The 16,893-nt window shown below is 43.2% G+C and overlaps 1 protein-coding gene across 2 annotated transcripts in view; it reads left to right on the forward strand.

Annotated features, from left to right (window-relative positions):
• The window catches only part of LOC115458734 (tRNA (cytosine(38)-C(5))-methyltransferase-like), a 144,393-nt gene that overhangs the window by 75,085 nt on the left and 52,415 nt on the right, over positions 1 to 16,893 (forward strand). The window contains exon 3 of one of the 2 annotated variants that reach the window (XM_030188558.1): positions 5,692 to 5,768. The exons of the other annotated variant lie outside the window; for it this stretch is intronic. Coding sequence (XP_030044418.1) covers positions 5,692 to 5,768 — 77 coding nt within the window. The remainder of the gene's footprint in view (positions 1 to 5,691; positions 5,769 to 16,893) is intronic. 2 annotated transcript variants of the gene reach the window in all.

A 16,893-nucleotide genomic window follows, 5' to 3' on the forward strand; every position in this document is an offset into this window, starting at 1 on the left:
CAAGGAGAAATCAAGATAAGCATACTTATGTGGTACCACATCGTACCTTGTGCTATGAGTTTATCTTGTTGGGCAGACTGGATGGACCATACAGGTCTTTATCTGCCATCATCTACTATGTATGTCTCATAAAAAATCTCTATTTTCCTACTGTAAATAGGATTAGAATAGATTAGAATATTTTATTTATAAACCACCTTTATCCAAAGCGGGAGATAAAAAATAAACACATACAAAAGCATACTCAAACCTTGAAAACTTTGGTAACGACGGTACAGAAAAAAACAACCTTTATAAGTCCATGAGTCCAAAAACAGGCATGAATTCAAGTAGGCACAAAATCTGCCATATTAAACAGATAATCTTTCAAATTCTTCTTGAAAGTAGTAAGCTGCAGTTCCACCTTTAGTCACAGGGGCAGTTTATTTCACTCTACTGGTTCTGCCACAGAAAAAGCAACAGATCTAGTTCGCTCCAAACAAAAATGTTGAAAGCAGGTACAGTGGTGGAAATAAGTATTTGATCCCTTGCTGATTTTGTAAGTTTGCCCACTGACAAAGACATGAGCAGCCCATAATTGAAGGGTAGGTTATTGGTAACAGTGAGAGATAGCACATCACAAATTAAATCCGGAAAATCACATTGTGGAAAGTATATGAATTTATTTGCATTCTGCAGAGGGAAATAAGTATTTAATCCCTCTGGCAAACAAGACCTAATACTTGGTGGCAAAACCCTTGTTGGCAAGCACAGCGGTCAGATGTCTTCTGTAGTTGATGATGAGGTTTGCACACATGTCAGGAGGAATTTTGGTCCACTCCTCTTTGCAGATCATCTCTAAATCATTAAGAGTTCTGGGCTGTCGCTTGGCAACTCGCAGCTTCAGCTCCCTCCATAAGTTTTCAATGGGATTAAGGTCTGGTGACTGGCTAGGCCACTCCATGACCCTAATGTGCTTCTTCCTGAGCCACTCCTTTGTTGCCTTGGCTGTATGTTTTGGGTCATTGTCGTGCTGGAAGACCCAGCCACGACCCATTTTTAAGGCCCTGGCGGAGGGAAGGAGGTTGTCACTCAGAATTGTACGGTACATGGCCCCATCCATTCTCCCATTGATGCGGTGAAGTAGTCCTGTGCCCTTAGCAGAGAAACACCCCCAAAACATAACATTTCCACCTCCATGCTTGACAGTGGGGACGGTGTTCTTTGGGTCATAGGCAGCATTTCTCTTCCTCCAAACACGGCGAGTTGAGTTCATGCCAAAGAGCTCAATTTTTGTCTCATCTGACCACAGCACCTTCTCCCAATCACTCTCGGCATCATCCAGGTGTTCACTGGCAAACTTCAGACGGGCCGTCACATGTGCCTTCCGGAGCAGGGGGACCTTGCGGGCACTGCAGGATTGCAATCCGTTATGTCGTAATGTGTTACCAATGGTTTTCGTGGTGACAGTGGTCCCAGCTGCCTTGAGATCATTGACAAGTTCCCCCCTTGTAGTTGTAGGCTGATTTCTAACCTTCCTCATGGTCAAGGATACCCCACGAGGTGAGATTTTGCGTGGAGCCCCAGATCTTTGTCGATTGACAGTCATTTTGTACTTCTTCCATTTTCTTACTATGGCACCAACAGTTGTCTCCTTCTCGCCCAGCGTCTTACTGATGGTTTTGTAGCCCATTCCAGCCTTGTGCAGGTGTATGATCTTGTCCCTGACATCCTTAGACAGCTCCTTGCTCTTGGCCATTTTGTAGAGGTTAGAGTCTGACTGATTCACTGAGTCTGTGGACAGGTGTCTTTCATACAGGTGACCATTGCCGACAGCTGTCTGTCATGCAGGTAACGAGTTGATTTGGAGCATCTACCTGGTCTGTAGGGGCCAGATCTCTTACTGGTTGGTGGGGGATCAAATACTTATTTCCCTCTGCAGAATGCAAATAAATTCATATACTTTCCACAATGTGATTTTCCGGATTTAATTTGTGATGTGCTATCTCTCACTGTTACCAATAACCTACCCTTCAATTATGGGCTGCTCATGTCTTTGTCAGTGGGCAAACTTACAAAATCAGCAAGGGATCAAATACTTATTTCCACCACTGTACCACATTATTACAGTGCTCCTGTGACTGCAATACACACATGGGAGCCATACTGCACCACAGCCGTCTTCAAATAACTAGAAGAGTCATGGTACAGTGTGCAATGCGTTACAATTTGTACAGAAGACAATATTTCACAGGCAGCCATTTCAAGTGCTTAAGATAGACAGTCATATGTTCATTTCAGTTCTCTCTTTTCTTCCTGGCATATCCCTTCTGCTTGATCCATTTTGATTACCTCTTAAGCCCCATTTAATACATGCATTGCAAAAATAATTATTTGGCTTTCTTTGAACTAAGAGATCATGATGTACTCCAAGGCATTGTTGCTAATTAACTGTCTTTGATTATGCCACTCTACATTTGTGTTATCTCACAACTAAATGAAGAATTAGTAAGGACAAAAGAAATGGTCACAGTATTTTTCATCATTTCTGCCTTCTCAGTCTTTTCTTTAATAGTTACTGCATTAAAGCAATTACTGATTTCTGTGCTTTCTCGCTATACCTGTCTGCCATTCAGCTACACTACTTCGACTCTGTTCAGTGGTGTTATCATCTGCAATACGTCTTGGAAATTAGAGGCTCCTGTGAGCTTAGCAACTTTTTATTTTCTAAATATATATATTTTTTGCTAAATCAGATAACACAAAAGTGGAGTTGAACCAGTAGTTCAGTGGCAGGATTGTACACTGTTGATACAGAGCAACCTGGATTCGGGGCTGGATTTACAGTATAGCTTCAGTTTAGAGCCTCAAATTACAAGGGACCTCATTATTATGTATTTAAGAATAGTTAATAAAATATTTGTATGTGATGTAGCATATTATGCATACTTTTCACAAGCATGGGAAACTAATGAACCCAAAATTCACTTTCTACTAATTGAGGGGGACCTCTTGGGGGCCACAATGTGCATAAATCCAACCCTGACTGGATTTGGTTCCTAGCTCAGGTGGTCTGCTCTCTGGGGGTTCGGCACTATCAATATGCAGTGACTGTACCCAGTAGCTAATTTTAGGATCTATAATTGTAGGGTTTAGGAAGAGAGCCCTGGTCCATGACCCCTGCCTGTGAGCTGTTGCTGCACTGGCTGGATTAAGTGAGTTGAGAGAGAAAATAACATAAGGAAGAATACTCGGGTAGTTATGCGTGAAGACCCATGAAGACCCATGCACTATTTCCCAGCCCTGGATCCAGCTGAGCTGGAAAACAGAACGAAACTGCCGGGTCAAAAAACAAACTAGTCAATGCCATACTTCGCAGGTATTCAGTGCTAGCCGCTAAGGAGGAGATTCTATATATGGCACCTACATTTAGGCGCCAATTATAGAATACGCTTAGTTGATATTTCAGTGCTGATATCATCCATTTATGCCAACGAAAACCTGGTGTAAATCTCTGCACGTAGAGTTAGGCGCACTGGCCCATATTCTATAACTAGGCTCCTAAATTTTGAAACGCCCATTTCCTCACCCATAACTTTGCTCCTTTTTGCCTCAGTACTTTAGAAGTTTGGCGCATGTTGTTACAGAATACGCTTAGCGAGTTGTGCGCCTAAATTCTAATCAGTGCTAATTAGTGCTCATTATTGCTTGTTAACTGCTTTTATCAGCGCTCATTAGCTTGTTAAGACAAGTTACACGCGGTGTTATAGAATCCATGCCGATTTCGGCACCTAAATGTAAGCGCACTATATAGAATTTGGGGGCAAGCGGATAGCAGCACTGAATATCCAGGTACTGCCACCAACTGCTGGAGTATTCAGATAATGGCAGCATGCCACACTGCTATCTGGGTCACTATTCAGACAATTTTGGACAGCAATTTTTCTCTCCTCAGTTTGGATAATTATCCGGATAACGGCACTGAATATCGCCACTCTCGAGATAATTTCCTGCTCTTCCCCATACTGCCCTGATACTATTTGGATATCACCAGGTGGTCTGCAATGATTTTCAGTGACATTATTTGGACAGTTGCTGCTGAAAATCAGTGACTTGCCCCAGTCAGCAGCACTTATCTGGATATCAGGTCTGAAGAATTCAATAAGGATTTTGTATATTATGCTTTGTTCTTTCTTGAAAATATCCCAATGGTGCTTTGTAGATTTTTTTTTTTTTTTATTTTCTGTAGTTTAGTTCACATGATTAATTTTATTTGGTCCCATTACCTGAGATATAAGACCTGAACAAAATAATCTTGATTTCAGATATAATTTAGGCTTTGTAATTTGTATGTGATTTTCCTGTTTGATTTTAGTGCAGATTTTTCTTTTTTTTGTTGTTTTTAATATAAAGATCAACAAAATCATTAGATGCTGAGAGATATCCAAATTTATGGTATGGGGTCACAATCCAGAAATGTTAATTTTCCATGGTTTTCAAAATTTAACATTGCAAAGTACCCTCATTAGCTAGTTAAATTGTATTTTAAATTTGTCTTCATCATACAAACCAAAGTACATAATTGCAGCAATAATTATTATTACAGAGCCCTTGAGCACAAGGACTTATTGAAGCATCATGTTTTCCAGAAGTCGTACCTTTGGGAGGGCTGGGTAGTTCCAACTGACCTGAATTGACCATGGTTGCTTCTGGGTTTGGTCTGACCAGGGCTTAATTGCTGAAAGAATGGCCCAGAAATGCAGTTCTTTTTAACCTTCTTTTTAACTTGTAAAGAAAAGGAAGGGAGAGGGTCAGACTGGAGTACAGCAGAGAGCAGCCACTCTTCTCCTGTTGTTCCTACATCTGGCCCTGGCCCATCCACTCTCTCCCTCAGCTTCACATCTCCATTTTCATTTTGTCTACAAATTAAACCTTGGGACTGACCCAACATGGCTTTACTTAAGTTCTTATATTCATATGCATTTGACTCTCCCCTCCCTCTTCAGCCTAAGTATGTATCTGATAGAGAAAGCAGAACTGACAACACAGGAAGGTATTGGATATGGCAGTTAATAAATATAAACCTGACCACTCAATTTTCTAGAAACCAGTTTCTTGATTTAAAATGTGTACTCTTGCATTAGGAGCACCTTTTGTTGTTGTTGTTTGCATTTTCCTTGTAGATGTTTAGTTACAGTAATAAGAAATTTATTTTTTGATCCCTCTCTGCGTGAAAGATTTCTGATAGTTAAGGAAGCTGGTGGGTCAAAAGAGGCTAATTATTTATAGGCTGTTTGTGGATTTATATCCCGATTTCTCAATTTGGTTATTGGTTGTCATTTTCTGTCCATCTCCCCATTGTTGGGGACTATGCTTTTTTTTTTAATTCATAATTGAATTCAATAAATATATATATACACACACAGACACATAGATAGATAGATAGAAAAACCTAGCCAAATGTGGACTAATGCACAGCCAACACCAGAAGTTACTGAGCTGGAATTTGCTTTACCCACTATTCTAAGTGATAAAGACACAATGAACTCTTTAATGCAAACAAATTTGTTTTTTGTGTAGTAGAACTGGAATATAGGTTTCTCAAGGAAGACTTTGTGACAGCACATAATTTGTCCTCTTTTCAGAATAAATGAAGAAAATACTAGATAACACAAGTCTAAAACATATCCCTTTCACTTTTCTCTGCTCTAGGGGATAACGCTGCAGGAACTAAATAGACTAGATTTTGATATGATTTTGATGAGTCCACCTTGCCAACCATTTACACGGTACAGTATTTTAAATATGTGTAAGAACACTATATACACAGAACAAAAAGCAGGGCAGACATATGTTGAAAATGAAATAAATACATTGTGCTCATACTACATTAAGAAATGACTTGAAAACTATTTCTGTTTATTTGGCAAGTCAGACCATGTGATCAGTATGAAGCAATTTTCAAAGCAATTCATCAATTGCCCTTTCTCAAAGTAGCTAAAACCATGTGTGGCATACCATAGCACCCATGGGGCCCTTTTACTAAAGGACATTAAGACTTCAACACACGGTTTGCATGTGCAAACAGGCTACAGTTGAAATGCATTACAGCGTTGTATAGTATTTTTCCTGTTTGCATGTGCTGACGAGGGCATTACTAATTTAAAAAAAAATATTTTGGAGAGGGCATGGCATGGGCAGGGAATCGGTGTGGAAGTGTTATCTAGCTAGCGAGTTATACAAAGGGGATCTTTTACTAAGGCGCGTTGGCATTTTTAGCGCACGTTAAAAATAGGCGCACACTAAACGTTGAAGACGCCCATAGGAATACATTGGTGTCTTTAGCGTTTAGTGCGCACTTATTTTTAGCATTCGCTAAAAATGCTAGCACGCCTTAGTAAAAGACCCCCTTAATATGCACTAAATGGATAACGCAGTGCTAAAGTAGAAGCACATAGTGCCTCTTAAATAGGAGGTGGTAAATGCTCCCGCGTTAACTCCTCAACAGAAGTTTTCTAAAATAGCACGCTATAGAGGGGATTAACATCACAACCACTCCAAAACAGAGTTATCCAAGGTAGAAACCTGCTTAGTGTATTTAAATGAAAAGTTGCAGCTGTCAGTATCGAACTGCTACACCCTTGCTTATATATCGGCAAGTCACATGGAATCATTTAAATGAACAATGAGCCCATAATAAAGCTCCAATTTACCATGTCCACATTCATCCCCGAGCTTACCACAAATCAATATTCAATAACATTAAGTAAAAATTTTAAACGCCAATGTCCAATGAAAATAACAGTTAAGCAAATGTGCCGGCAAAAAGTTCAAAAGGTCCGTGATTCAAACTTGAAACAGCAGTGCTTGCCACATTCATAGATACAGTCACTTATCCGTTCTTATCATCCCCGGGCTCAACAGAGCTCCGTTTCGGAATCTCCTTCATCAGGAACTCTTAGCATTAACTCCTAGCAGATGTCGTGCACTAATGACAACATTAGTGTGCGACCTGAATTTTAAAAAAACAATTGAAAATGCCCTAAAAAGTGCTGCATTAGATTTGGAGTTAATGAGCGAGAAAATCCTACTTTCCTTAGCGTCCCTCCGGACCGGCCCAGGATTGGACTGATGGGTTGTGCACGCCTTCCAGCAGGAGGAGGCTGCATTAGATTTGGAGTTAATGAGCAAGAAAATCCTACTTTAAGCTGTATAAACTCCAAATCTTAACGCATTTTAGTAAAAGGGTACCATTATGAAGAGACATCCCTTTCGATTTGGTGCAAAGTCTGTAGGTTTAAAAAGTATGTGCAGAAAACAAAAGTTACAATGCTTAGTATTTTATTCCAGATACTGGATTGTTACTTGTGCTTTATCGGTTTTTGTTACAATTTGAATTGTGCCTTGCTGCACTTGGGTTTGTTTTTGTTTTTTTGGTGTATTGTTCTTTTCTGGATTTAATAAAAGACTTTCATTAAAAAAAAAAAAAGTATAGGCAGATTGGTACCAGTGCAGTCAGCTTGAAAATTGCCTCTTGTTTGTATTAGATCTAGGTCGTCATCCTAACTAAAATGGTTAAGAACATGCAGCTGTTATATAGTTTTTACACTAGTCAAATTATAGGATGTGTTTTAGGTAATTAATTAGCTAATGAGCTAGAAAGATGATACATTGAATATCTATTAGGAAAATAAAGTAACCATGCCCTTGAACAGGTTGTTTTGCAAGACCTCATCTAATATACTGTGTCTGTGCTTTTGAAAATATGGCCTCCCGACCTACAAATAGTTTGGAGGTATTCTATAAAACTATCAGAATGGTGTGAGGCTTACAGCTAAGGCCCTATGGATAGGATTTTATAAATCTAAATATGTATACCTAGGCGCAGGGCTTCTCAACCAGCCTTCAGAACACACCAAGCCTGCCTGGTTTTTAACACACCAGCAATAAATATGCATGAGATAATTTTGCATACACTCTCTCCATTTTGTGCAAATGGTATCCTGAAAACCTGGCTGGCTAACTAAGTGTGCCCTGAAGACTGGTTGTGAACCACTGCCTTTCCATATCATCATGCTGATCAATCCATAGACTGGTGGGTTGTGTCCATCTACCAGCAGGGGGAGATAGAGAGCAATCCTTTTGCCTCCCTATATGTGGTCATGTGCTGCCGGAAACTCCTCAGTATGTTCTCTATCTCAGCAGGTGGTGGTCACACACAGCAGCAGCTCTGGCTAGGCCTCCAAGCCTAATTTTTAGGTTTTGTTGAGGGCTCTTCTTGAGCAAGTGCAAACCTGGTGGCGCCAGGTCCCTCCTTTTCTCCCCCCTCCCGCTGGCTCCGTTAAAAAAAAAAAAAAAAAAAATTTTTGGACGTCCTTAAAGGCGTTTATTTCGACGTTTATTTAAACGTTTATTGCAGCTACTCACTGGGACACCAGGTCGTTACAGCTCGGAGCGAGAAGCAGGTAATTTTTACCTTTTTTATAGCGGGCAGGGGGTTCCCCGATTGATCTCCACGTGGCCTATGGCGTCGGAGGGCGAGGGCGCGAAGAATCGCTCCCCGGACCGCGTGTGCGCTCCTAGCGGGGATGCGGGGGTATTAAAGTCTGATTCGCCCTTGTTGGGTGTCAGTTCGGAGGCCGGTCAGTGTCCCGGGTCTTCCTCCGGTGCGGCGGTTTTTCCCGCCATAAACGCCCATCCCCCGCTGCTCGCCTCCGCCATCTTGGCCGGCCACTCTGCTCGGACGGCTTCTTCTTGGGCCGCCCTTGAGCTGGGAGACGTTCATGCCATGGCCGCCCTTGATTTGGGCGACGGCAAAAAAGCGGCTAAAGTTAAGCGCCGTTCTTCCCGCGCGGCTCCTTCGCGGAGTGTCGCGCCGGACGCCATCTTGGATGCGCAGCATGTTTCTCCCCCGCTCTTACGAGCGCCGGTTGAGGGTGCGTCTAGGGCTGTGGCCCAGGCTGCTGAAGTGCACAGTCTGGGGGGTTTCTCCCCCGAGTTTATTTTGCTGCTGCATCAGGCCTTCCTTATGCAGAACGCTGCCCCTTCTCCCTTGTCCGATAAAGGGGTTGAGGCCCCCGGAAGTAAACGCCCTCGGTTGTGTTGGATTATTTGTAGTAAATAATTAGCAGATTTTTATACACACAGCTTCAGCTTTAGAAATGTTAATTTCTTTCTTCATCTCTCTCATACACCCCTGAATAATTCACTGCTGAGTCACTTTAAAGTTGAAGTAACAAAACATCTGTTTACTCACAGTTTGTAGTTAGATTATAATCAGACAGGCTTATATATACATAATACTATACATTTGTATTATCAGCTCTTTCCATGTGCTTAGATGGTAATGGATGCTCACACCACCATAGATCCTCTCAGGTTAGGAGAGAACATGAGCTCCATGTGCTGTGCCTAACCCCCACAGGAAGTTGCATAGCTGTGACCTCTCTAAGTAATTCACATCAGAGGTCACAGAGTAATCACAGAGAACAAATTGGTGACAGGCAATGCATGTAAAATACAATAAATGCCAACAAACCCCTTCTCATGCATAACTGTCATGCAATTATTTATTCATACAAAGTCCAAGCTTTATACGCAGATTCACAAAATGTTCTCTGGGTAATGGTTTGGTCATGATGTCAGCTGTCATCTCACTGGTGTGACAATAGTGTAGACTGATGACCCCTTCTTTCGCCAGCTCTCGCACGTTGTGGTATTTCGTTGCGATGTGCTTGGTGCGTGACTGAACCTTGTCATTCTGTGACAGTCGGATGCAGCTCTGATTATCTTCCATTATCTGGATTGGTCTCTGTTCAGCTATTCCAAAATCCAGCAAAAGTTTTTCAATCCACATCAGTTCTCTGCACGCTTCTGATACGGCCACATATTCAGCTTCTGTAGAAGACAGACTCACAATACTTTGTTTATGACTGGCCCATGAAATTTGTACATTTCCATACATAAACACATATCCACTTGTGGATTTATAATCAGAATGATCCCCTGCCCAATCTGAATCACAGTAACATATTAGTTTTGGATTACTATTGGCTGAAATCTTTAATTTACAATCAATGGTACCTTTTAAATACCTTACCATCCTTTTAACTGCAGTCCAATCTGATTTGGTAGGTGAGCTGACCCTTCTGCTCAAAATTCCTACTGCATTTGCTATATCAGCCCTGTATGTGGTAGTTAGATATAAAAGCTTACCTATGGCTGATCTATATTGGATGTTATCTGGTAAAGGTTCTCTTACTGTTTCATCCTTCAGAAAATCAGTGATCATGGGAGTGCTTACAACTTGGGCATCTTGCATACCTAAACTTTCAATAAGCTCATTTATTTTCTGCTTCTGGCTTAGAAGATAAGAACCATCATTTTGTTTCTCAATTTCTATACCAAGATAGTATGACACATTACCAAGTTCTTTTATCTCAACATTCAGGTTTAAATATTTTACAATGTCCTTGTACTCTTGCTCACTTTCGCTTGCAATGAGCAGATCATCAACAAAAGCTAAAATGTATGCATATTGTCCATTTCTGCACCTAGTGTACAAGCATTTATCTGCTTCACCTTGCTTAAATCCTAAATTTGTCAATATTTCATGCAATTTGTCATTCCAACATTTTGCACTTTGCTTTAATCCATAAAGACCTTTGTTTAATTTACACACTAGCTGTCTTTGTTTTGTATTTATGAAACCTGTTGGCTGTTCCATGTACAAGTCTTCAGTTATATCTCCATGAAGAAATGCTGTTTTCACATCAATGTGGTTGACTTGCATGCCTTTTGAGACTGCAATGCTCAGAAGTGTTCTAATTGTCGTGTGTTTCACTACAGGTGCAAACACTTCATCAAAATCTTCTCCATATTTTTGAAGATATCCCTTTGCGACTAATCTGGCTTTATACCTTTCCACTTTTCCTTGTGCATTCCTTTTTAACTTGAATACCCATTTGCATCCTATAGCTTTCTTGCCAGGAGGTAATTTTGTAAGAATCCAAGTATTATTTTTATCCAATGCATCAATTTCTTCTTGTGCAGCTTTACGCCATTCAGCAGCTTCTTCTGCTGGCATTTTCTCAATCTCATCCCATGTTAAGGGCTCTTGAGCTTCTGCTGACTTTGTTAGGTAAGACAGTCTTGGGGGTGGAACACCTTTGTTTTCCCTGGATGAGCGTCTGACAACAGGTTGGTCTGACCTTTCCGCATCCTCTAAATCTGAGAGTCCTTCTCCAATTGATTCCCCTTCTCCAACTGTACTGTCTTCTGCAATGATCCTTTCTGTGTCTGCTTCCTCTGCCTGTTCCTCGTTAGATACAGATGAGTTGCTTTCAGACATCTGCCTTGGTATGGCATTTATATACACTGGCATGTCTATTATGGTTCTAGTTTCATATTCTGGATGATAAGGCTCATCTGGGATAATCCAGCCTTTATCAACCCTTTTTGTTTTCATCAAAATATGTAACATGTCTTATGCCAACAATGCCAGTTTTCAGATTCAAAATTCTATATCCTTTGTGTCCTGGAGCATAGCCAACTAAAATGCCCCTTTCTGTTGTGGAATCTAGCTTATGCTTTCTTTGCTTTGGTACATGAGCATATGCTGCACTTCCAAATGTTCTTATGTGTGACAGGTTTGGCTTCCTACCATGCCATGTCTCATGTGGTGTGCGCTCAGCGCCTTTAGTTGGCATTCTGTTTTGTAGGTACACTGCTGTGAGAATGGCTTCCCCCCATAGTCTTTTAGGGAGATTGCTATCTGACAGCATACATCTGGTCATTTCCACAAGTGACCTAAATTTTCTCTCTGCAACAGAATTTTGCTCTGGTGTGTAAGCTACTGTTGTGATATGCTGAATGCCTTCTTGTTCTAGAAATGTGCGCATGCTTTGTGAAGTGAACTCACCACCATTGTCGGTCTGAAGAACCTTTGGTTTTCTTTCAAATTTATTGCTCACCATGGCTACGTATTTCTTCAGCATGTCTGTGACTTGACTTTTTTCTTTCAGCAAATAGGCCACACAGTATCTAGAGAAATCATCCAAGAATATTAGCACAAATCTGTTATTTCCCAATGATGGGATATTAAACGGTCCACATAAGTCACTGTGTATTAAGTCCAGCACTTTATTACTCCTATTTCCTGTGTATGCAGGAAATGAGGGTCTCACACCTTTTTGAGTAACACAGTCTATGCATTTCTCCATTTTACCAGTATCTGCACTTATCTGAATGCCAGTGGCAAGTTGCTTACTGTAAAGATCCTGGATCACCTTAAAATCACGATGTCCCAGGCGGCGGTGCCAGATTTCCAGACTACATTTACCATCATTCTTCCTTACTTGCGCCATATGTGAGGCTTCACCTGAAATGCTCAGTTTATAAACATCATTATGCATAAAAGCTTCAGCATACACTTCATCATTTTTAGAGATTGTGCACTTACTGTTTTCAAAATGAATCGCAAATCCCTTCTTATCTAATGTAGATACACTAAGCATATTGCAAACTGCTTGGGGAATATACAAGACATCACTTACAGGAATTTCTTTAACTTCATTAGACACTTTGCATTTTAAGAATCCAATGCCTTTTGCTTGGATCTGAGTAGTCCCTGCGTTTGCAGTTTGAAGAATACCTTCTTCTGGACACATTTCCTGAAAGAAATCCTTACAATTGGTTAAATGGCATGTGCTCCCCGAATCCAAAATCCAAGTACTTTCATTTGAATTATTATTTACCATAGTCAAAGATTTTTCTGCCATTAGAAAGCCCTTATGTTTATTATTGTCCTTCATACATTTCCTGGTTTGAAAATTCTTTAGTTCCATTGGCTTAGGTGAGCTAGAGGGAGTGTTTTGTGTTTCCTTACACCATTTAGATACATGTCCCTCCTTTCCACATGAGTAGCAAATCAGCTTGCCCTTGGGTGGAGTTTTCCCATAGCTCCGCCTTCCTCTGTTCTTTGCCAAGAAATTTGTTTCATTTCTCTCTGACTTGCTTTGAGAACACATCTCCTCAGAATCATTTATTATGCATTCCTGCCTTAGTTTTGATGTTGCCTGTTCAAAAGATTGCCCTTCAATGGCTTCATTTACAGACCTAAAAACATCAAACTTCTTTGATAGTGAGGTAAAAAGAAATGCTCTTTTCAATGCATCACACATGGGAATTCCAGAAAGTTCTAACTTTTGAAATGAAGACATAAGATGCATAATGTGATCATTACATTTACTTTTATCCCTTAATTTGGTTTCATTCAACTCTGCCAACCAAATTGGTTGCTGCTTTGCATATGTAGTTGCATACATAGTTCTCAGTTTATATAAAATGTCCTTTGGTGTATCTTTTCCCTCCACTAATATGGCTTGTTTCTCTGAGAGAGCTTCCAAAAACATGCACTTCACATAATAGTTTGCATTGTCCCATTCAGCCATATTTTCAGCTGTTCTGTTTTGGTCTAAGCATATATTTAGTTTCTTGGCTTGAAGGAGACATATGAATCTTAGTTCCCACTGCTGATAATTAAATTCAGTTAATTTAGGCACCTTGAGAGAGTAGAAAAATGGTGAATTTCCTCCCTCAGCCATTTTCTTAGCCTTGCCTGCTGTTTGGTGTGTGGGGGGAGAGAGAGACAGACTGAATCTTTCTTTTAAAACTTAAGAGAAAAAAAATGTGGCTTTTTTACTGCCTGGTAATATTTCTCTTCTTTTTCAATTCCTGGCCCTGGGCCCATAACCCTTTTGTTGGATTATTTGTAGTAAATAATTAGCAGATTTTTATACACACAGCTTCAGCTTTAGAAATGTTAATTTCTTTCTTCATCTCTCTCATACACCCCTGAATAATTCACTGCTGAGTCACTTTAAAGTTGAAGTAACAAAACATCTGTTTACTCACAGTTTGTAGTTAGATTATAATCAGACAGGCTTATATATACATAATACTATACATTTGTATTATCAGCTCTTTCCATGTGCTTAGATGGTAATGGATGCTCACACCACCATAGATCCTCTCAGGTTAGGAGAGAACATGAGCTCCATGTGCTGTGCCTAACCCCCACAGGAAGTTGCATAGCTGTGACCTCTCTAAGTAATTCACATCAGAGGTCACAGAGTAATCACAGAGAACAAATTGGTGACAGGCAATGCATGTAAAATACAATAAATTCCAACAGGGTGGATTCCCAGGCCTTAGAGGACGCTGTTTCCTCTGATGTAGATGAGGGCAGCGTATCTGAGTTCTCCCAACGGTCCTTTGGGGATTCCTTGGAGGAGACGGATTCCCGCTCGGATGGAGCAGATGACCCCTCTGCAGCACGGATCTTTCGCTCAGAGGATTTGCCCAACCTGTTAATGCAGGCCATGAGCATTTTAAAGATTTCCTCTCCAGAGGACGTCTCTCCCTCAGCCCCTGTTGGCTCCGCCATTATGCTGGGGACGAAGCGCCCGCCTAGAACCTTCCACGTGCATGATGCCATGCACACCTTAATTTCGGCTCAATGGGATGTCCCGGAAGCGAGCCTCAAAGTGGCTAGGGCTATGTCCCGCCTCTATCCTTTGCCTGAAAGTGAACGTGAGGCCTTTCTTTGGCCTACCGTGGATTCTTTAATCACTGCGGTGACTAAGAAAACGGCGTTGCCGGTGGAAGGTGGCACGGCCCTAAAGGACGCCCAAGACAGAAGATTGGAGGCGGCCTTAAGGTCGTCCTTCGAGGCGGCTGCCTTAAGTTTGCAGGCCTCAGTTTGTGGCTCCTACGTGGCCAGGGCGTGCCTGACGATTGTGCAGCGGGCTTCCCCTCGGATCCTTCCTTGAGGGCTGATTGGCCGGCCCTGGAATCGGGCTTGGCTTATTTGGCAGACTTGCTGTATGATGTCTTGAGAGCCTCGGCTAAAGGTATGGCTCAGACAGTCTCTGCGCGGCGGTGGCTTTGGCTGAAACATTGGTCTGCGGACCACGCCTCTAAGTCCCGCCTGGCTAAGTTGCCTTTTAAAGGCAAGCTGCTCTTTGGGGTCGAGCTGGACAAAATTGTGACCGATCTTGGCACGTCTAAGGGCAAGAGGTTACCAGAGGTCAGGGCTCGGGCCAGTGCTCGCCCCGGTATCTCCAGAGGACAGTTTCAGGAAGCCCGTCGGTACCGCCCGGGCAAGTCGGGCTCCTCTGCCCCCTCTTCCTTCAAGAGGAACTTCTCCCCCAAGCAGCATTCCTTTCGCAGAGACCGCCGTCCCGGAGGTGCGCCCTCCGGTCCTCCCCCAGGGTCTCGTACCCAATGACGGGGTCCTGGTTCATGGCCCAGTGCAAATTGGAGGACGCCTGTCCTCGTTTCTGGGCGAGTGGACCAGGGTAACTTCAGACGCTTGGGTGCTGGAAGTCATCAGAGACGGCTACAAGCTAGAGTTCTGCCGACCCTTAAGAGACGGGTTTGTACTCTCTCCCTGCAAGTCTCCGGTCAAAGCTGTGGCAGTGCAGCAGACCTTGGACAATCTGATCCGCCTGGGCGCGGTCGTTCCGGTGCCAGAAAATCAGCTTGGCAAGGGACGTTACTCCATTTACTTTGTGGTACCAAAGAAAGGAGGTTCTGTACGGCCTATCCTCGACCTCAAAGGGGTCAATCGGGCCTTGAAAGTTCGGCACTTTTGCATGGAGACCCTCCGCTCTGTTATAGCGGCAGTGAAGGCAGGGGAGTTCCTGGCATCCTTGGACATCAAGGAAGCGTACTTGCATATTCCCATCTGGCCTCCTCATCAACGCTTTCTGCGTTTTGCAGTCCTGGGCCGACGCTTCCAGTTCAGAGCCCTCCCGTTTGGGTTGGCTACTGCTCCGCGGACCTTCTCCAAAGTAATGGTGGTCATCGCGGCCTTCCTGAGAAAGGAAGGAGTACAAGTCCATCCTTATCTGGACGACTGGTTGATCCGAGCCCCCTCTTATGCAGAGTGCGGCAAAGCTGTGGACCGGGTGATTGCTCTTTTGAGCTCCCTGGGGTGGATCATCAACTGGGAGAAAAGCCAGCTGCGCCCGACTCAGTCCCTGGAGTATCTGGGAGTTCGATTCGACACCCAATTAGGCAGAGTGTTCCTGCCGGACAATCGGATTGTCAAACTTCAGGCTCAGGTGGACCAGTTCCTAGTAGCCTCTCCGCTCCGGGCTTGGGACTATGTGCAGCTGTTGGGCTCTATGACGGCCACGATGGAAGTAGTGCCCTGGGCCAGGGCTCATATGAGACCACTACAACACTCTCTGCTGCAGCGCTGGACTCCGGTGTCGGAGGATTATGCTGTGCGCCTTCCCTTGGACCCAGCAGTGCGCAAGGCGCTGAGCTGGTGGCTGCAGACAGACAAGTTGTCTGCAGGGATGCCTCTTGTGACCCCGGAGTGGATTGTCGTCACGACGGACGCCTCTTTGACGGGCTGGGGAGCCCACTGCTTGGGAAGGACAGCGCAGGGGCTCTGGTCTCCTGCAGAGGCAAAGTGGTCTATCAACCTCCTGGAACTCAGAGCCATTCGGTTGGCGCTTTTGGAGTTCCTCCCAGTACTGGCGTTGAAACCAGTATGGGTCCTGTCGGACAATGCCACGGCTGTGGCCTATGTCAACCGCCAGGGAGGTACCAAGAGCGCCCCTCTAGCCAAGGAGGCCATGAATCTATACCAGTGGGCGGAAGCGAATCTGGAACAGCTGTCAGCGGCCCACATTGCCGGAGTCATGAATGTCAAGGCGGACTTTCTCAGTCGCCATACCTTGGATCCCGGAGAGTGGCAGCTATCTGCTCAGGCGTTCTTGGACATCACGAAGCGCTGGGGCCAGCCGAGCCTAGATCTGATGGCGTCATCGGCCAATTGCCAAGTGCCGCGCTTTTTCAGCAGAGGACGGGACCCTCGATCCCTGGGAGTAGATGCTCTTC

Source organism: Microcaecilia unicolor, unplaced genomic scaffold (genome assembly GCF_901765095.1).
Source record: "Microcaecilia unicolor unplaced genomic scaffold, aMicUni1.1, whole genome shotgun sequence".
Taxonomy (NCBI): Eukaryota; Metazoa; Chordata; class Amphibia; order Gymnophiona; family Siphonopidae; genus Microcaecilia; species Microcaecilia unicolor.